General features: G+C 48.9%; 7 protein-coding genes across 7 annotated transcripts; 4 read left to right on the top strand and 3 right to left on the bottom strand.

The window, feature by feature from the left end:
- Positions 1-1,069: 1,069 nt before the first annotated feature.
- Positions 1,070-1,582, top strand: EDB91DRAFT_1247513 (thioredoxin-like protein; the record flags this gene model as incomplete). The annotated part of the gene is made up of 4 exons (XM_041322822.1): positions 1,070-1,114; positions 1,168-1,350; positions 1,419-1,496; positions 1,553-1,582. 4 exons carry the CDS (start codon positions 1,070-1,072, stop codon positions 1,580-1,582), a joined length of 336 nt encoding a protein of 111 aa, XP_041178143.1.
- Positions 1,583-2,756: 1,174 nt separating this feature from the next.
- Positions 2,757-6,444, top strand: EDB91DRAFT_1278364 (heme peroxidase; the record flags this gene model as incomplete). Its single annotated transcript, XM_041324692.1, is given in 16 exon segments — positions 2,757-2,817; positions 2,881-3,092; positions 3,147-3,317; positions 3,374-3,490; positions 3,551-4,020; positions 4,072-4,146; positions 4,198-4,337; positions 4,386-4,535; positions 4,587-4,906; positions 4,926-5,005; positions 5,054-5,279; positions 5,329-5,414; positions 5,465-5,748; positions 5,803-5,928; positions 5,975-6,093; positions 6,145-6,444. The coding sequence occupies 16 exon segments, from the start codon at positions 2,757-2,759 to the stop codon at positions 6,442-6,444; spliced, it is 2,937 nt and encodes a 978-aa protein (XP_041178142.1).
- Positions 6,445-8,188: 1,744 nt separating this feature from the next.
- Positions 8,189-10,245, bottom strand: EDB91DRAFT_1247511 (aldehyde dehydrogenase domain-containing protein; the record flags this gene model as incomplete). Its single annotated transcript, XM_041322821.1, has 12 exons — positions 8,189-8,237; positions 8,286-8,380; positions 8,435-8,547; positions 8,598-8,787; positions 8,836-9,004; positions 9,055-9,424; positions 9,473-9,500; positions 9,556-9,606; positions 9,658-9,737; positions 9,815-10,015; positions 10,067-10,080; positions 10,127-10,245. The coding sequence occupies 12 exons, from the start codon at positions 10,243-10,245 to the stop codon at positions 8,189-8,191; spliced, it is 1,479 nt and encodes a 492-aa protein (XP_041178141.1).
- Positions 10,246-10,749: 504 nt separating this feature from the next.
- Positions 10,750-13,575, bottom strand: EDB91DRAFT_1127584 (cytosol aminopeptidase family, catalytic domain-containing protein). The gene is made up of 17 exons (XM_041318497.1): positions 13,167-13,575; positions 12,940-13,115; positions 12,851-12,886; positions 12,726-12,795; positions 12,651-12,673; positions 12,544-12,599; positions 12,385-12,484; positions 12,302-12,329; positions 12,195-12,249; positions 12,073-12,144; positions 11,951-12,021; positions 11,829-11,895; positions 11,735-11,780; positions 11,554-11,679; positions 11,364-11,495; positions 11,178-11,230; positions 10,750-11,122 (listed from the first exon to the last, which is right to left on the bottom strand). Exons 1-17 carry the CDS (start codon positions 13,552-13,554, stop codon positions 11,080-11,082), a joined length of 1,542 nt encoding a protein of 513 aa, XP_041178140.1. The 5' UTR covers positions 13,555-13,575; the 3' UTR covers positions 10,750-11,079.
- Positions 13,576-13,680: 105 nt separating this feature from the next.
- EDB91DRAFT_292733 (uncharacterized protein) lies at positions 13,681-15,007 on the top strand. The gene is made up of 2 exons (XM_041326741.1): positions 13,681-14,417; positions 14,474-15,007. Exons 1-2 carry the CDS (start codon positions 13,798-13,800, stop codon positions 14,925-14,927), a joined length of 1,074 nt encoding a protein of 357 aa, XP_041178139.1. The 5' UTR covers positions 13,681-13,797; the 3' UTR covers positions 14,928-15,007.
- Positions 15,008-15,445: 438 nt separating this feature from the next.
- On the top strand, positions 15,446-17,524 carry EDB91DRAFT_1236862 (glycoside hydrolase family 28 protein; the record flags this gene model as incomplete). Its single annotated transcript, XM_041321513.1, has 15 exons — positions 15,446-15,736; positions 15,793-15,809; positions 15,855-15,939; positions 15,993-16,085; positions 16,144-16,227; positions 16,331-16,458; positions 16,513-16,615; positions 16,671-16,732; positions 16,787-16,846; positions 16,905-16,920; positions 16,981-17,066; positions 17,116-17,160; positions 17,207-17,268; positions 17,325-17,404; positions 17,459-17,524. The coding sequence occupies 15 exons, from the start codon at positions 15,446-15,448 to the stop codon at positions 17,522-17,524; spliced, it is 1,278 nt and encodes a 425-aa protein (XP_041178138.1).
- Positions 17,525-17,998: 474 nt separating this feature from the next.
- Positions 17,999-18,715, bottom strand: EDB91DRAFT_1236861 (histone-fold-containing protein; the record flags this gene model as incomplete). Its single annotated transcript, XM_041321512.1, has 6 exons — positions 17,999-18,060; positions 18,119-18,227; positions 18,289-18,438; positions 18,510-18,565; positions 18,624-18,648; positions 18,701-18,715. The coding sequence occupies 6 exons, from the start codon at positions 18,713-18,715 to the stop codon at positions 17,999-18,001; spliced, it is 417 nt and encodes a 138-aa protein (XP_041178137.1).
- Between the last annotated feature and the right edge of the window lie 632 nt (positions 18,716-19,347).

Below are 19,347 nucleotides of genomic sequence, written 5' to 3'. Positions count from 1 at the left end.
CACGTTGTGAACTCGCGCCTAATCATTAGATATCCGAGGCTATTCTTCCAACTCCCTTGGAAATACGACGAAGATAACGCTCGAACAGCTCTCCCCCGACCTTGGCGCCCTCCTTGTGCATCTAGACATCCTGTACATACACTCCTTCATAGGCCTTGGCCTAGGGGCTCACATCGCCTTCCACCTCACTGCGCACAATCCTGCAATCGCCTCGTCTTTCGTGGGCATCGGCTTCGAGTATGAATGGTCGTAGCGCATCTACCTCAACCACAACACGGAGAAGCGCGTCGGATTGGTGGCCGACAAAGCCGTTGGGCGGTGGTTCACAGCTGATGCACGCAACGGGCCGGAATGGCTGCGCGTGAGGGAGATGATTGCGCAGGGGAGCGCAGAGGGGAGGTGGCGTGTGCTGTGATCGAGAGTGTGGGGTATGGTGATAGTGGGTATGGTGCGAAGCGCATCCTCAACATGCTAGACATACCTACTCTCTTTGTTTGCGGGGCTGATGACTCCGTCTTGCCGGAAGAGATGGAGGGGTATCCTGCGTTGATGAAGGAGGGCCTGGGCCAATTTGTTGAGACGAGGAGGGCGAGTAGGCTGGTTTGCTGCGAGCGTCCGGAGGAGTTTGTGGCGATTTTGCATAGTTGGTGCAGAGGAGTTTTGGGTTATCCCTTACCATAGACTCGGAGCCCCTCGCAATGTAAGTACTATCGTTGAACTGGCGTGTAGAGGCTTTCGGAAGAAATACCATCACATGAGGCGTTGGACAAGCAGTGCTTTGGTAACCTAGAGAAAGCGGATGCCCCAGATGGGGCAGGCGCAATCAATTGATGTCACTGAAGTATTTCTCTTTGGAAGAAAAAGCTGTTGTGTTACGAGAATATGTGGGCAGAGAGACTAGTAGAATCCAGATGACGTGATCTGCGAGATGCGGTTAAATAAGACCTTCCAGGTCGGGAAGGTCAGCCCGGGAATTGATGTTGAACTCCCAAAACAAACTGGTCATGTAGTTATCAATTGAACTTCACGATTAGTAGTGTGCCCTTTTCTTTGTAATAGTCTGCTCACCATGTCCGTCAAACCGATCACGTCTCACAGCCAGTTCATATCCCTCGTAGGCGCTTCACAGCCCATGGCGTGGCACGGGAATCACATTTGACCCCACAGATGATGGAAGAGGGAAAGACTGTCATCGTAGACTTCGTCTCTGAAAGATGTCCTCAGTGCAAAGCCATCGCTCCTACCTTTCACGAGCTCGCAAGCAAGTTCTCATCGGACAAGGTCGAGTTTTACATCATCGATGCTGAAAAACTCGACGACGTCAGCTTTGAAGTTGGTGGGATAACGAGCGTAAATATTTAGTCACTGAACACACTGATGCTGACCATGTGTACTGACCGCCTTTCTGTTCTGCTTAGTATCCTACATTTATCGCATTCAAGGACGGTAACAAGATGGAGGAATCCACGTTCGGTGCTGTTCGCGAGAGGCTGCAGGTGCGTTTGTGGTCTCAGCATACGAATGGAAACTCATTTTGCCCACCGCGTCCCAGAAATTCGTGGAGAAACACTGTTTACCTTAAGTTAACTTCATAGAGCAACAACTATGCTTTTCATTGGTGGGATATCCTGCTCGGAACCCAGCCTCGGGTACAGGCCCGTATTATGATTATAATATGTCTTATCTTCAGCGTCTACGACTTGTGCGACTGATACGGAGTTTGTCGATGTTCTTTTAATCTGCCCCCAGGTACCAAAGACCGATTCTACAGAAGGTACTTCAAAAAAATAATACTTGGAATTTGGTATTTGTGGGCAAGCGCGCATCACTAAAACGTTTTCTGCGAGGCCTATGTATTAGATCCGGGCAAGCAGTACGTATATTTGCCATAAGTATAGGTAAGAAACGAGATCAGATTCACAGTTCCGAACATTAATGCAAGTCTAACTTCGCAAGCTTCTACTACTAGACACTTTATAGGTCGATCACGGCGCTTATCTCTCTTGTACTAACGTTATAGTAATTCTCCAGTTGGCTTTGACTTGTCAAAAGCGGACCCGAAACTCGGAACGAAGGAAAGGCGGAGACTTTCAATGGAAAGCATGAGTCAAACTGGGCTTAGCTGACGCTTGGGTTTGGGGAGCGAACTGTCATTACGCAACAAATCAAACAATGATGGTGATTCAGTCGGGATGGGCCCTGCTCCCCGTCGGCCTATAAGTATCGCAGAACTATTTGACACTCAACCTTCCCCTTTTCATGTGCAATATCTATGATGTCTACCCTTAACCGAACCTTCACCTCGTATTTTTCAACCAAGAGTCAGGCAGTGAGCATTCTGATGTGGAATATGGATGTCATAGAGCACTTACATCTCATTACTCGTACTAGAATGGTTTGGCACGTCCAACTTTCGAAGTCGCTCCTTCTTCAAGCAACTCGGGAACAACGAATGTCTTGGCACATATAAAAGACCTCGTAAGTTGACAATTCAAATCATCACCTACCGTCGACTCAGCGAGTTATCTAGATCAACCGCTCGGCGGAAGACATTAATGGGTCAGCCCTTGTTCGTCTGCCTGCCTACCTCCTGCGGATAGTATTTGACGCTTATTTGCAGTCCTCCGCCCTCGACGCCATCATTCATGCAGGTGCAGTTGATGACCGCAAGATGCTTGTGAGTTCCTAATTGAGCAGAAGCGTCGAGCTTTATAACGATTGATTTGCATCATAAGCTGGAACACACACTTTCATTCATGGCCAATCACCCTTCAAGGAAGATGGCAGCCAAAGCGCGGATTTTCGTCATTAAGACCCGTAAGTATCATATCACTTAGCAGCCACGCAGTTTGATTATAAAAGTCCCGAACGCTGCCGTAGTGTATAACGATCTCGCGCACCCGCCTGCCACATACATTGGACCAGAGTATCAGTTCCGCGCTGCTGATGGTTCGAACAACAACCCTTGCGTCCCCGGCATCGGCAAGGCTGGTACACCTTACGCACGATCCGTGCAACAGTCAAACCCCTTACCACGAAATCAAATGCCCGACGCCGGTCTGGTGTTTGACACTCTCCTCCGCAGAAAGAAGGTAAGCGTGCAACAACGTCTGCTGCTTCACTCTCTTACGCAACATAACTACTAGTTTGTCAAACATCCTGCGGGCCTGTCCGCACTGATGTTCGCCTTTGCAGCACTCGTCATTCACAATATATTCCGCACAGATCACACTCCTGGCAGGGGTCACGTCAACATGACTTCGGGTTACCTTGACCTCGCACCCTTGTATGGAAACAACCAAGAAATGCAAGACAAGGTTGGTGCTTCCATGTCAACCTTGAATGTCAAACATCTTATAGTGTTATGACACAGGTTAGGATCAAGCAAGGACGCGGGTTGCTTCACCCTGATGTGTTCGCTGAGGACCGTCTCCTTCTCCTCCCTCCCGCAGTTTGCGTTCTGTTGGTGTTGTTCAACAGGAACCACAACGTATGTCCCTTTAAATTATTATTTCCGCAGATAGTAATTCAAGTCGACTTACAATCAAAGTACATTGCCCGCCGGTTGCTCGAGATCAACGAACGAGCCACCTGGAAGGATCCTGCCCAGCACAACCTCAGCCAACCTCAGCTCGCGAAGCAAGATGACGAAATCTTCCAGATCGCACGCCTGTGCAACTGTGGATGGTTCACATCCGTTATTTTATCTGACTACCTATCGTGCATTTTGGGCCTCGTGCGAAAAGGTTCAAACTGGACTTTGGAGCCGTTCGATGAAATGCGAAACGCTGATCACCAGATCTTCGAGCGTGGCCGTGGCAATGCTTCCAGCGCAGAATTCAACTGCTTGTACAGATGGCACGCGACGACCTCCGTTGAGGATGAAGAGTGGATTACTCGCCAGTTCCAGCAGCTTTTACCTACGAAGAAGCCTGAGGACATCACCTTGGGGGATTTCTACCAAGTGGTGGCGCAGCTCGAGAAGAACAAGACTGATCTTCAGCACTGGACGTTTGGAAGGCGAGTAACGCAAAGCCCACTGTTGGTGCTGATCTCAATTCCTTACTACAGCTTCCAGCGTCAGACGGAGGGTTCCAGCGCGGGTGCATTCAAGGATTCCGACCTTGCGAATTGCCTTATGAACGCGTCCGTAACCATCACATCATGTATTAGGTTTAAACTGACCCATTCTCTCAGGACCTCCCACCACGCTGCTGCCTTCGGTGCTCGCAGCACACCCTCAGTCATGCGGCTCCATGAGATCATGGGTATCGAGGCCAACCGATTATGGGGTATGTGCTCGCTCAATGACTTCAGAAAGTTCATCGGCTTGAAGAGTGAGTCGACAACCCCAACATCTCTCTTGGATACTTAGAGTCGTGCAGCATATGCAAGTTTCTTGGAATGGAACCCCGACCCTGAAGTTGCTGAAGCCGCCGAAAAGCTTTATGGTCACATCAACAACTTGGAGTTATACGTCGGGCTCCAGGCTGAAGAAACCAAGCCTGTGATGGAGGGCTCTGGACTCTGCCCAGGTAACACATCATCGTTCAGACGCTACTCGTGAAGACTTACATTTTTGCCAGGTTACACCATTTCTCGTTCCATTCTGTCAGATGCCATCGCCCTGACTCGCGGTGACCGGTTCTACACGCAGGACTTCACGCCTTACAACATGACCGCCTGGGGCTTCGCTGATTGCATGCGTGACCCTGACGGATATGGGTTCGGTTCTACCCTTGGTCGTCTCTTTCTCCGCACGCTGCCCAACGATTACACTGAAGACAGCATTTACACATGGTTTCCTCTCATGCACCCAGAGCCTATGGAGGGTTACTTGAAGAAGCTTGGCAAGGTCGGCGGATACTCTGTTGCACGGCCAAAGCCTCGTGGGCCTTTCACCACTGTGAAAAATTACGCGGAAGGTTAGCCATGTGCTTCGCAGCACTGACAAATTCGTACCCGAGTACGTTGACCGCGCAGCAGAAGTCATCGAGGGCAAAGGGTACGCTGGACACGTTCTCGCTTTCATTGGTGCTAACGTGTCAAGTAGCTTCTTTTCGGCATCTGAAAATGGTGTTAAAGAGCAGAAGCAGTTCATCAGCGCACTCGCTCCCTCTCCAGAAGCCGTCTCTAAGATCGGCACTTACTTCTACACCAAGACCCAGGAGCTAATCGAGCAACATTCGTTGACTTTGATCGGCAAGAAGACTCGTGCAGTAAACATTGTCCGCGACGTGCTGAAGTTTGTTCCATTGCACTGGGCTGCTACAGAAGTTGTGCGTCTAGACCGGACGATCGCAGAATATCGACTCATTGTGATCACAGGCTGGCATTCCTCTCAAGACAAAGAAACATCCTCATGGTGTCTTCACTGAGTCTGAGTTGTTTGACAAGCTTTCTGAGATTTACCAGTCAGTCTAAGACGTGCCTTCCTCCGTAATTATCGTTAATGGCTGCAAAGATTTGTTTTCCTCGAGGTTGAGGCAGCGAAGTACATGCCCTTGAAGCAGAAGGTGAAGGACCACGTGCAAGAACTGACACATCTGATCAAGAGCGCTCTTGGTGGTGCTGGAAGTAGAGTGCCTTTTGCTGAATTATTTGGCACATTGTCTGGCCGCTTCAGCGGCAGAGGCAAGAACCATAACGAGATTGTTAAACGCCTGTTCGAACTTGGTTATTCCAAAGAACACGTAGTAAACTCTATCCTTGCGTTGTTGGTCGGCGCCACTGTCGAGATGTCTCTTGGTATGTTCTTCCGTTTCTTTTTATGAAACGAATCTCAGCGTGCCAGTGTCATAGCTTTGACAAACGTCGTGAATCAGCTCCTTGATTCCGAGAAGGATTCCAATGTTACCATGCAGGCAGCTAATAGGATGGATACAAACGACCTTTCTAGTTTGACTACCTATATCAATGAGGCCCTCAGTGCGTTCCATTCTAGTTGATCTGCCCCTTTTGACATCGGACTCAGGAATCGACCCACCTTTCGCTGGTGTCTACCGTGTCGCGAAGGAGGATGAAACTATAGTCTCTTTGACTTTCAAGCGAGGCGAACGCCTCTTCTTGGATGTTGCCACGGCAAATATGGATGTGAGTCACAATTATGCAAGCGGACCTGTGCATCTCTGATGTGAAATTCAGAATGATGTATTTCCTAACCCAACAATCGTGGACACTACTCGTACTCCTCGTGAGCGCTCTCTTTGTGGCAACAGCTGCTTCAAGGTTCTAGGGGAGGATCTTGCTTCGAAAGTGATTGCTGAGGTTGTCCGCGGCGTTCTTTCATTCGACAATGTTCGTCGCGGCCCTGGCCAATCGGGGAATCTTCCACGCTTCAAGGATCATGCACTCCCTGTGCTGCGCTATGCATACCTTGACGAGAAGATGTTGCCCAGTGCGTGGCCGACATCGATGGTCATCAATTATGATGCACCCGCATAATCAAAATGGAGCGGTTGTGCCGATTTGTCACCTTGGATGTGCGTCGTAACTTGATACCCCAAAATGTTGTCGCATCCGAGTCATGTTCTCCTTGCTTGTGTATATTCCCTATTGCATTACATCGATGACCCTGACAGTTGCTAAAATTTTGACATGTCACGATGGTGAGCTACCTCGGTGCTAATCCGGCTTATGTAATCCCTCGTAGTCAAACCATGTAGAAGGGAAACAGTTGTTCCTTCCTTATTATGATTCGGGCTCAACCCCAGCTGCCTCCATACAATATAGTATCCGAAAATTCGAGAGCAGAAACGGAATTCCTCTTCAACCTCTCTTCACAAGTCGAACTTTGTTTGTTTCCGAGGGCTGACAAGTTAACGACACTTCCAGCAAGCAATTGAGGTAAGGTTACTCCTCTGCTACTCGTTGCCATTGGTTCTTTCCGTTCTATCGGGCACGCTGAGTATAATAAGATTGGCCAATCAGATCTGACTATCCAACGGTCTTAGGAACCTCAAATTTGATTCATGATTCCGCATCGAGCTCGAAGCCGACTCGGAATCGTTGAGTTCAGCCTGTAGGCATCCATGTATAAAAGCAGGTTACCTTTAAAACTGTGTTAAGGATGACCTTATCATGCTTTTGTGTCAGGCGGCGGCAGAAGAGTTGGCGAAAAAGGGATCCGACTCGGAGGACACCAGGAATCTCCGTCAATCCAACGATAAATTCCAGGCTAGAATCCAGGCAATGCTTTAAGCCAGGGAAAGGGTGAACTCGGAGCAAGCTGCTGTCGTCGCCGCTGTTGTTGAAAAGGCGAAGAGTAAAATAGCTGCAGGCAGTACTTCTGCAACCACCGAGGAACTCTCGAAAAAGCATGCTCAAGAACTCGAGGCTCTGCGAGCTCAGCTGACTTCCCAGTACGAGACGGCCCTCAAGGCAGCAGTCCACGCTGCCACTGCGGCTGCCAAAGTGGAGTCTGCTACTTCTTCTTCTGACGAGTCAATGAAAGCTGCCATCGCTGCTTATGACGCAGAGCTCCAAGCTCGACATCGCGCGGAATTGGATGCGGCGACCTTGGGAGGTGGATTAGAACAATCGACGAAGGTTAAGATCAAAGATAGTCAGCTTATTCGCTCTCAAGCCAGGCTCAAGGACCTGGAAGCGCAAGCGTTGGAGTGGGGAAAGACTGGTTTGATACCCGAGGCTTCGCCACCGCAAACACCCACAGCGTCGACCTCCAAGGCACCAGCAGCCCCAGCTACTCTACTTCACAACCAGCTACGGCCCCCACTTCGATCAGCAACTGCACCAAGTGCAACGCCTGTGAGGCCTGTCGCCTCAGCCCTAGTAGGTCAACCTGCAGCTGCTAGTGGAGAAAAACTGCCCACCAGCGGTACGGTGTCACTTGGCGTCCCTAGAAATCTATCGCATCTGAAGGAATTGAAAAATGGGGGATCTCTGACGCGTTTCATTCATGCCTTGACAGTACCTGCATAGAACAATCCCCCCGGGCATTTTATATCGTATCGTATGGTCATATGCTGACTTACAACAGAAAAAGCGAATTACCAGACCATACCTTCCCCATCCTACTTACATTGCTAGTGTACTAAAATGTACTACCGTAGAACCAGGTCGAAGATGCGCAGAGAAGTCAGATATTAACTCTTGATCGTGGTTGCATGACATTCGTAGACATTCGGACACAAAAACTAATAATACATGATGCGAGAGTACCAAGTGATCACAACCGAATGCCAATGTTGACATGAACGGCTTTGACGTTCGTGTAGCTAACGGGTATCGTTAGTGCTGGTGTCATCTGAAGGACACGAGCTTACTTTTCCAAAGCATACTCGCTCAGTTCACGACCAATTCCCGACTGCTTGAAGCCTCCAAATGGCATCGATATTTCAGTCTGGTTGGCGCAGTTTATCTGCCAGGCGTTGTTTTACTACAAGCGTGCAAGATCAATGACGAAACAACATACCCATGCAGTACCGGCTTCGAGAGCGTGCGCAACGCGGATTGCTCTGTCGATGTCCTTGGTAAATACCGACGCAGCAAGTCCGTATGATGTATCATTAGCCTGTTCGACTACCTCTAGGAATGGTGTAAGAGTTATGGTGATCAAGTAATAAGAACAATCTTACCATCCTCCGTCTTGAACGTCATGACGCATGCGACAGGGCCAAATATCTCTTCTCTGACGATTTTCATGTTGGGCTGGCAATCCGTGAAAATAGTTGGCTCGATGAAGTAGCCCTCTTCGCCTAACTGCTTGCCACCAAGGTGCACTGTAGCACCTTCATTCTTGCCGGAGTCGATGTACCCCATGATGCGCTTTACGGGCGTCAAAGTATGTTATATAAGAAGATAGATGTAACGAACCTCGAATTGAGTCTTGGACACCTGTGGGCCTTGGTACGTGTCGGGCGCAAAGGGATCGCCAACCTTGATCGCGCGGGCCTGCTCTGTGAATTGCTCCAAGAACTTGTCGTATATGCTTTCTTGAACAAAGATACGGGAGCCCGCAGAACAATTCTGGCCGTGGTTAAAGCTACAACCAGGATGAGTGCTTAGCATAGTAATGCGAAGGGGGAAGCTTACTAGATACCGTGAATGGCCCACTTGACTGCCTGCTCCAGGTCGGCGTCATCGAAAATGACGTTCGGGCTCTTTCCGCCGAGTTCGAGAGTGACAGGTTTCAAGTTGCTCTTCGCAGCAGCTTCCATGATTTTCCGACCCGTCAGAGTGCTACCAGTGAATGCGACTTTCTCGATAAGAGGATGCTCGGAGATTGCCTGTCCTGCCGTTGGGCCATATCCGTTCACGATGTTGATGACGCCTGGAGGGAAGCCCGCTTCCTCGATCAGAGTACAGAAGAGAAGAGCAGAAAGCGGGGTGAGTTCAGAAGGCTTCAGGACAATGGTGTTGCCAGTGGCCAGCGCAGGAGCGATTTTGAGAGAAAGAGAGAACACTAGCAAAGGTAAGCTATACGTCCCGCATGCTGGTAGGATCCACTCACTCGGAACATTCCATGGAATAATTTGACCCTGGGTATGACGTGAGATATGCTAATTCGGAGAGCGTGCAGAGGAGAATACTGACCACGACACCGATGGGTTCATGTCTGGTATAAGCTAGTTTGTTCTCGTTGGTCTGAGGGTGGAATAAGTTGACTCATCTGAAAGGAAAGAAAGAAAACCGAACCTCGATGGTCTTCCCGTTGATTTTGTCAGCCCAGCCAGCATAGTATTGCATGACGGAAATCGCTCCTTTGTTGTCTCGACCTGTATGCGGTATTGTAAGCCTTCCCTGAAGTAATTCTCAGTTGACTCAAGAGTAGCGGTGACACAACATCCCGCACCATTAGCAAGGGCATCGAGAGCAGCAAACTCCGCAATATGTTGCTCCATCAAGACTGCGAGCTTCGACATAAGCTTTCCACGCTCGGCTCCAGGAACTTTAAGGCCCCATGAAGTCTTGTAGGCTTTCTTGGCTGCCTTCGCGGCAATGTCTATATCGACTTTCGTCCCGGCTGCGATGGAAGTAACCACTTTGCCCGTTGCTGCAAGAATACCTTATAGTTATGAGACATTTACGAAGGAAGAATTCGTACCGGGATTGACAACACTGTATGAATGAGACCAACGTTCAAGTGTACGATGAAAGCACTCACTCGATTGTGCCACCCTCAACAGGGTCCACGAACTCTCCATTTATGTAGAGACCCAGAGGGATCGTGACAGTCCCCTTGAATGCAAGGGTGTCAAAAGTCTTGGTGAATGTGGATGGCATTGCGAGTGAGCTGCGAGGAAGTGGAAACGATAACGGTCGACTTGAGCATGGTCTGGCTAAGTTACTTATATATAGCCTCAGGAGTGATCACGCTGGATAGAGGCACATGAACAAGAAATGACAGTCTAAGACAGTTCTCCTGAGAATAAGGGACTCCGTAACATACATACCTTCCTTTGCCAGTCACGGGTGTTCCGATAATCATATTCACTGTTATCGATGTTGATAGACCTTCGAGCTAAACGCGACGGTGCAGGAGACTCCATCGCCGATGAATATCGATGAATGCTGACTCATGGGCCCTGGACCATTAATATGGTCGTGTATGATGAAGAACGCCGTATGAATGACTGCGTGTACAAGTAATAGTTCCAAGTTAACGTTGCAACATCGTCGACGTCAGTGGCTGTGGTCACGAGTGAATATATTATCGTTAGCAATTTCTTGTCAGCATCAAGATATCTCATCGGATCTCAAACAACTTTGAACACGAGTGACAAGCCTATACAGGTAGGGTTCAAGCTTCTCCATGCCTCGAGGCTTGAGAAGGACGAGGTGTAGTTGAAGGGATATCTAACGCAGAAGGAAGTGACTGAGTTATTACCGTTTCTAGCACTAAACTGAATACTTTCTAAGTGCTATTAACTACTTCGCGATACCGTTCAATTGCAATTCATTCATAGAGATGTTCGATACATAAAGCGGCGCCCGTTCAAAGATTGTATTGTACTGCGCATACAGAATTCACCGCTAAGGCCATCCGACGTTTTGCAAAACGCGCAAGATAGACCTAGGGTAGTCAGTGATGCACGTTTCCGTAGCGAGTTTGGCATTTCATCCTTGACTCGAGAGACGCCTGACGAATTCTACCAATGCTCTGTAAGACGATATTAGATGAACGTATCTCATAAAACCTGTGTAAAACGACTAACCGAACGGGACGCCCAGTCATTCCTTTCTCTTGGTATGGTGTTGGGCGCGTGAGCTTCGAGGAAGTAATCAGCGATCAGAACTGGTAATGAAGAGAGAGATAATGAAGTAACAACGCCAATCGTCTAGATCGCACTTGGGCACATGGCATACGTTCTCTGCTTGAATTTATAAACCACGAAACTTACCTCCATAGTCCCAGCAATATCAAGGTGAGCCCATTGGACAGAGGGTTCCTGCCCATCCGTTCCCTCAATGCCATCGACGAACGCCTTGAGGAATAGCGCAGCTGTGCATGAACCGGCTGGTTTTCCGCCAGTCTAAAAAAAGTAAAGAAGTCAATTTCAAGCAGCGCTGATATGAAATTAGGCAACCGACATTGCACAAGTCAGCGTTTGAAGAGTAAATTTGTGGGCCGTAGTCTTCGTCGAGGGGCATGCGCCAGAAGCGATCGTACTCGCTCTCTCCGGCAGCACTCAGTCGGTTCCAAAGGGTATCGGATGTCTGAGGGAACAGTTTGCTTAACGAGGTGTCAGCTTCGGCACATGAAATGACATACCGTGAAGACTCCAGAGTATACATGTCCCAATGCGATATCCATAGCCCTATCATCACATAAATTCAAGCTGAGAGTGTGAAAAATTGTTACACACCCGGTGAGAGTAGCAACGTCGATGACGGTATGCGGCTTGAATTCGGTCGATGCATAATACAATGCGTCTACAAGAAGGTGTCAGAATTCCTCGGGACACCAGTGAACAGTAAGGGTACTCACCAGCCAGAACCAGACGCCCTTCAGCATCCGTGTTGTCGACTTCAATGGATTTGCCATTCATAGCGTAGATTCTGATGGATGGTAAGTCCACGAGATAACAAATATAGTGTGCCAGAACTTACATATCACCTGGCTTGGTAGCTTTCGGACCGGGTAAGTTCTCACAAAGCGGAGTGACGGCAACAACATTGATCCTGCAATTTGAATAAATAAGAGGGATTGTAGATCGAAAACAACAACGTACGGGAGCTGGAGCTGAGCGATGGCGAATAGAGATGACACAACTGTAGCTGCCCCACCTGCGATTCAAAGTTAGCGTAGCCACTTTTAAACACATTCAGCGGATAGTACCCATGTCACCGCGCATCAGCTTCATGCCCTGCGTTCATTTAGATATGGAAAAACACCTTCGAGCTGGAGAACGATAGACTTACTGCTGAGGGTTTCAAGCTGATTCCTCCGCTGTCAAAAGTGATGCCCTTGCCCACGAAAGCCAAAGGTTGTGCATTCTTTGCAGGGGCACCCTTATAGTGACTTTGGGAACATTAAATTGTCAATTATGAATACGGAAAAAAGTGGCCAAGTGTCCTTACATCTCGAGGAACTTGGCTGGCTGATCAGTCCCTTGAGTTACAGAGAGGAAGGTGCGCTAAACGAAACCGTATCAACATCGAGCATAATTTAAGCATAAAAATTGTACCATGCCCTTTTCAGCCGCCCAAGCTGTCGAGGAATTAGTACACACATTGAAAGAACTTCAGATAAAATTTCTGACCTTCGTCGCGAACAATAATCTCCACATTGGGAATCCCGCTGAATTCTGCTTGAACACGTTCGCAGAAGGCCTTGTAACATAGTGGTATCAGTTTAATCACTTGCAGAGCTTGAATACGAACGTACAGTGGGAGTCATCATGTTCGCCGGCAGTTCCATTAGCTATGCAGATTGATTATATTCTCTGACACGGATCAGAAAGCCAGTAAACTCACCGTTCTTGCAAGATTTTGCGCATTCGCATAAATTACACCACGATCCCAGTCAGGAGAGCTGATATTGGTTGAGATGTTAAGCTTCTTCGGCACACCCGCCGTGCCCCGTGGGTCAAACGCCGATGGAGGTGATGTTTTGAGCGTGAAGTTATATAACGCCAAGTGAGCAGCGACGGCTTGGGGCAGTACTTAGGACAATGCAAGCTCTGAATCATACTAGACCTTACCAGCTGCATGAGGATCTGTCGATGCATCGATAACAGCCTCAGAAACACCATCTCCAAGTCCCTTGACGCTCTTCACACCACTGCCGACGGCTTGGCGGACGATTTCTCGTCTCGCATCACCAGTTTTGGCATCAAATCCCTCGCCAAGAGACACAAGTGCAGTTACATCGAGCGCCGGAGTTCCGTAGAAGAGGTGGGACGTGCCGACCTTCGCAGGTTTCTGCGCCTGTGGAAGTGAAGACCACAATGTTGCTGGGTTGACACCTGGAGCTGCATTTCCTGCAGGAGATTTGGGGTCGACGGGCACGATATATGCTGTTGACGACATGGTTCGCAGCAGGATTGATGATCGATGAACTGCTCTTCTGGTGAGCATGTGCAGTGCCATCTGTTCTAAACTTGTTCGTCGGAGTCCGGAAGACCAAGTTAGAGGCAATCCAAACACACGTGGACGCCCGGGCGGGCCGATGTACAATAGCGCCCCCAATGTCCACAGCGTGCACCGCGCTTTACCCACTTCATTATGCCCACAAGTGGCATCGTTGGCGGTGGACCAAACGCTGAAAATCCCTATATAAGCACTGGCTGAAACTCATGTTATTTTCCATTCTCACCCAGACTTTTGACTTCAATGTGCCCTGCTACCGAACCTCGATCTTGTACTGGAGGTGCCAGCGATGGCGAACCTACTTCAACAGCTGCCAACAACTCTACAGTGACCGACAGTGGTCTGCGTACGAGGTCTACTCTCAGACGTATTCCAACAATTGCGAATCTAGCAAACCTTTTTGCATCAAGCAAGAATCAAGCCATTTTGGAGAGCCCGCCGACTCTCGACAGGGAGTCGTCATCTGCGTCGGTCGACACAATCCGTCCTCTTCGATCTGTTCATCGACTTTTGGGCACGTCTGAGACAGGATGTCCGGTCCCTTCTTCTCAGCACGCAGCCAAGAGCCCCACACCGTCTCCAAGTCCGACCAAGTCGCCTTCAAGGAAATCTGGAGCTCGTCGACTGCAACGATCCGCCACTTTAAGATTGCAGGGCAGTACGGAAACGGACATTACAAGCATTACTTCTCGCATTATCCAGCGCCTCGCTGGCGTTCCCTCCAATTCCGACGATTCTGGAGACCTACAGCCCGCCTCACAGTCTACGACCAGCGATACGTTCGGGAAGTATGCCTTAGAAGATCTTAACATGGAAGTCCGCTGCTACGATCGCCACGTCACGACCTGGGATGACCCTGACCAGTGAGTTAACCGTAGATATTAGTTGTACTTGTGCTCAGTGCTTTCCAAACGCGTAGCGCGTTCTTCATCTTCCCAGCGCAACTGCTGATTACATGCACCTCTACATGTGATTTCGATCCCCTGGTTGGTCCGCAAGTCACCGTTGCCGATCTCGTCTGCACTACAGTGGCAATTAATGGCCCAAACAAGTCCCATCGCCAAATTTCGTTGAAGACGTTTTACGACGGCGCCACGATACGCTACGTCAAGGATACGCCCACACCCGATGTGTCTCGAGGGATTCATATTGAGCGTGGCCCATGGTGTTCTACCATGGACGGGGACGGCAATTTCGGGTGGTACATGTGCTTCTGGATTCCAATCCCATTCGCCCTCTTTCAGCGAGCAGAGACAAGAGCTTTCAAGATAGATGCCAGGGTACATGTCAACGGAGATGAGGGTAAAGAAGGGCATTTAATAGCTTCGAGTGAATTCACATTGTCGAGGTTGCTGAGAGGTCTAGCGATGTAAATAAAGAACCGCATGAATATCACATATTGGCGCCTATATTTCATACTGCAACGCTTGTAGTTGGGTACAATAAAACTACCGAGCTGCCAGCGGCCCGACCTTGACCCGGGCTGCCTTTTCGTTTCCTCCTTCAACTTCATTCAGTCGTTAACGCATTCAAACTCCACATACAAACCATCATGATCTGGAAATTCGAGAACTGGCAAAGTTGGTGTTGCGTGGCATGAAACCTTATATTCCCACAGAACACCACAAATTGTTTGCGATGACTCATCGCAGCGTCTGGTCAGCTTCAACTTGAATTCTGGTGTGGCGTTCGTGCCTGTCCTTTGCTCAGAAACCTCCTAGGACCTCCCAACGGTCGACAAATTACCAGCACGAGCACGCGGGCGTGACCAGGCAATACCGTAATGCCATGTCATGATCTTCAATCCCGGGCGATAATGACCGACGCTCGCATTTATAACATCTCATTCTGCACCAGAGTGTGTGTCAGATACCTCTAATTGAGGATGATGATGGCGACTATTCTACGCTCATTCTCTGCTCCTCTCGCGTATGCCGCCGTCGCGTCCGCATGGTCAACGTTCGTTGTCCCACACACCGAAGGTGCAGACGACACGCCTGCTCTGATGGCCGCCGTGTCGAACTACGCGTCTGACGCGTCAATCGTATTCGGATCTAACACGATTTACAACGTATGGTCTCCGATCACGTTTCCGCCTCTCAAAAATGTTGAGGTGGTAATTAGCGGGAATTTATCATATTCGACGAGCATCGAGACCGTGCAAGGGCACGTTGCTGCTGCTGTGAGTGCCGATCAGTTGCTTTACATGCATGCAGAATCTGATACGAAGGCTTCCAGAACTACCCTGGGGCATGGTACGGGTACCTAAGATGTTGAAACGTCCCTAACATTTCCATCAGGATCTCGTTCACTGGGGGTAATAATGTTACGCTCCGCGGCAATACTGACCCTGACTGGGGTTGGGTTGATGGACATGGTCAACAGGTAAGAGTCCTATATTCTGGTTCATTCTGGCTATGCTAAAATGAATTATTCAGTGGTGGGATATCATGCAACAGACGAACCGGCCTCACGGTTGGCTGTTTGGAGACGTTACAAATGGTGTCATCAGAGATATGAAAATTTACAAGGTCTGGGTGCTGTACTTTTTTAAGAGCTTCTAGACTGAATTTCAATCGTCTTCTGCAGCCTGTCGCATGGAATTTTAACCTTAAAGGATCCACAAATGTGCACATTTTCAACAACACTATCCTGGCCGGTTCTGACAAAGCCGTGAGTTTTATCAATGCGTCGATAATGTAATACCCTTGATTTACGCTGGTGAATAGTCGTTTCCATTCAACACGTGCGCTACTGAGCTTTGTATTTGCATGAGTTTGACCAAACCATCTGCAGTGACGGGTTTTCAACTGCAGGCACCAATGTGCTTTTCGAACACAACTACGTTGTCAACGGAGATGACTGCTTGGCTGTTGCCAATGGCGCGAAGAACATTACATGGAGGTCCGTCGGCTTCCACCAACGCAATGATTAGGCTAACGCTATGTCTGGTTATAGAGATAGCTATTGCGAGGGTTCGCATGGTCTGTCAGTTGGTTCGCTCGGCGCGGGTGGTCAAGTCTCATCTGTAGAGAACGTACTATTCGAGAACACAATCATGGCGAGTTTTCTTGTCAATGAGATTTCCTTGTCTGACATCGTCCTTTGTCATTTAGAACCGCACTCTTTATGCTGCTCGTTTCAAGAGCTGGACCGGCGGAAAAGGTGCCGCCATCAAGTTTGTCTTTTTGACATTTTCGATGGATCACGCACTGATGATATGTTGTCTTAGTGTAACATGGAAAAATATTACGTTCATCGATGTGATGTTCCCTATTTACGTGACCCAAAAGCATGTCTTTGCCTTCTTCCTGTTTGCTCCTTGCCTGACGTGGTTACGCTCCTTAAAGCTACTGGGACCAAAGTGTAAGCTCACTGTCGCATGTGTGAACTATGTCATACCCCTCCTGACTGAACGTGTACTAGTCCGGCACGCGTCCGAAATCCTCGTCCGTCAGCGAGACTCACATTGAAAACTTCCTGTTCGAAAATTTTGTTGGCGTAATTAACAAGTGTGTTACACCTTTCTTGTATTATCTCTTCACCTAATAGGCTTCCTAGTGCGCCCGGATATGTGGAAGGCTCATGCGTGACCGACCCTTGCTGGTAATTACCTTGTTTCTTTCCGAAGCATTAACTGAGACATCGCCAGGTACTACGTGCCTGGCGCAACTGGCAAGGAAGTCGTCATTTTCGACTTGTATACCGACACCGGTTCGTCTCCAAGTCTTATCGCATTGGAAACTTCCCCTTGACATACGTTTTCATAGCGACTAACATCGTCACGAAGAACCTTGTTGCGCGCACACTTACTGGTGCCCCTGTTGCCGCGATGTGCAATTCCTCCACGGTACGTGCTGCCTTGGAGTAAACAATTAAACGAGTATACTGACGACTGATACAGATCTCAAGTGATGTTGGATTTGAGTGCCGGGATGGTCCATATGTCCCCACACGAGCAGGCTTGTAACATGTTGTGTACACGAGTTTTCTTGTATGGATACAATCGGAAAGACCCCATTGTTTGTCTCACTTAGCGATCAACACATCAGTGCCGTACGTACGTACTTGACATCAGTGACTGTAAAGCTGGATAGACTTAACGACTCAAGCAATCCCACTCGCAACTTTCAAGTGCACGAATTTTCCGGTCACCAATGCTGACCAAGCTGTTGATTCAGCACCTTTCACCGAAACACGAGCGCTCGATGTGGTAGAAGCACATGCATTACACATCGCTTTACAATTTTATCTACCGAAACTTTGAGACGCAGCCCGTTGGGTCCAATATATAAGATCAAAAACGAGGGGGACGGTGGCTGATAAGGGTCGAGGGCGTTCAATCATACACACTACGCGCAAGGGACTTATCATATAGGAAACACAGACAGACAACAAAGCGAAGAGGAAGAGACATATGGTGGTGGAACAGTCAGGTGGCAATTTAAGACCTCTCGCCTCTCAGACGGCGGGCAAGGGCAAGGTCTTTGGGTTGGATAGTCACACCTGGTAAATCAGATTGAGTCAGCATTGTGGAGCGCGAGAGCGAGGTCAGATGACTCACGCTTGGCGTGGATGGCAGCCAAGTTGGTGTCCTCAAAGAGTGATACGAGGTAGGCCTCAGCGGCCTCCTGGAGAGCCATAACAGCGGAGGATTGGAAGCGCAGGTCAGTCTAGTGAAAAATTGTCGTGTTAGCAACCTCTATTTCTATCCAACTGTGTTGGGGGGCATACCTTGAAGTCCTGCGCGATTTCACGAACGAGCCTCTGGAAGGGGAGCTTCCTGATCAAAAGTTCGGTAGACTTTTGGTACCTCCTGATCTCACGGAGGGCGACAGTACCAGGGCGGAAACGATGAGGCTTCTTAACACCGCCGGTGGCGGCCTGCAGCAGAGCAACGCGAAAACACGGTAAATTGAGCATGAGACACGAGATCATGAAAGACAAAGACATACGGCGGCGGCGGTCTTCCTAGCGGCCTTGGTTGCGAGTTGCTTACGGGGAGCCTTGCCTAGAAGACAGGAATGGTGTTACAACGGGAGTGAAAACGAGAGCCGATAAGGTCGCACCTCCAGTGGACTTGCGAGCGGTTTGCTGGACAAAGGGTGAGTATCATGTATTGTGAATCAGCGTTCTACAAACGCACCTTGGTACGGGCCATTACGCGTATTTACTACACAGGAGAATGAAGTGTTTGTTGATGTCGAAATGACGGTGATGGAAGTTGCGGACGAAGACGACCAAAGGGGAGGCGTTTGTTGAATGGCGTCTGCGTTATTCCCACGCCTCTCAGCTTTTCAAATTCCGCCGGGAACTAATTGTGTGCACTGACCGCCAACTGACCGCATCGAATTTTACAGTATTACTGGTGCCCACATACTTGAAACCCTTCGAACTTTTGCTGCATCCGCAGTAATTATAAACTTTGCCTATCAGGACGCAGTGCTTTGCGCCCTAGTCACCAAGGTCAAGTCCCTCAAAGATTATCTTTTGATCAACTTGGTCGTTCCGTGATCCATAAGGAATGCGTCGTTTCACAATCACAAGTACGTGGCGCGTATACCTATTAATCGGCTATTAATTGGCAGAATGATCTCCATCCCCTATACTAAGTAAGTGGAATATAAGCACTCCAGTTTTCTGATGGGCTTCGCAGAAGTAAGATCAAGATTCGGAATAACAGCATCAAAGAAAGTCCCAATATCCCTTGAACCTTGTTCATAGCCGGAAAGACGGACTTCTTGACCAGCCAGCTGGTCAGCTCATTGTGTCTTTTGCGCCAGAGTGCGAACG

The sequence above is a fragment of the Suillus paluster genome, assembly GCF_016628075.1.
Source record: "Suillus paluster strain FC165 chromosome Unknown EDB91scaffold_20, whole genome shotgun sequence".
Classification (NCBI taxonomy): domain Eukaryota; kingdom Fungi; phylum Basidiomycota; class Agaricomycetes; order Boletales; family Suillaceae; genus Suillus; species Suillus paluster.
This window is presented reverse-complemented; position numbering and strand designations above follow the sequence as displayed.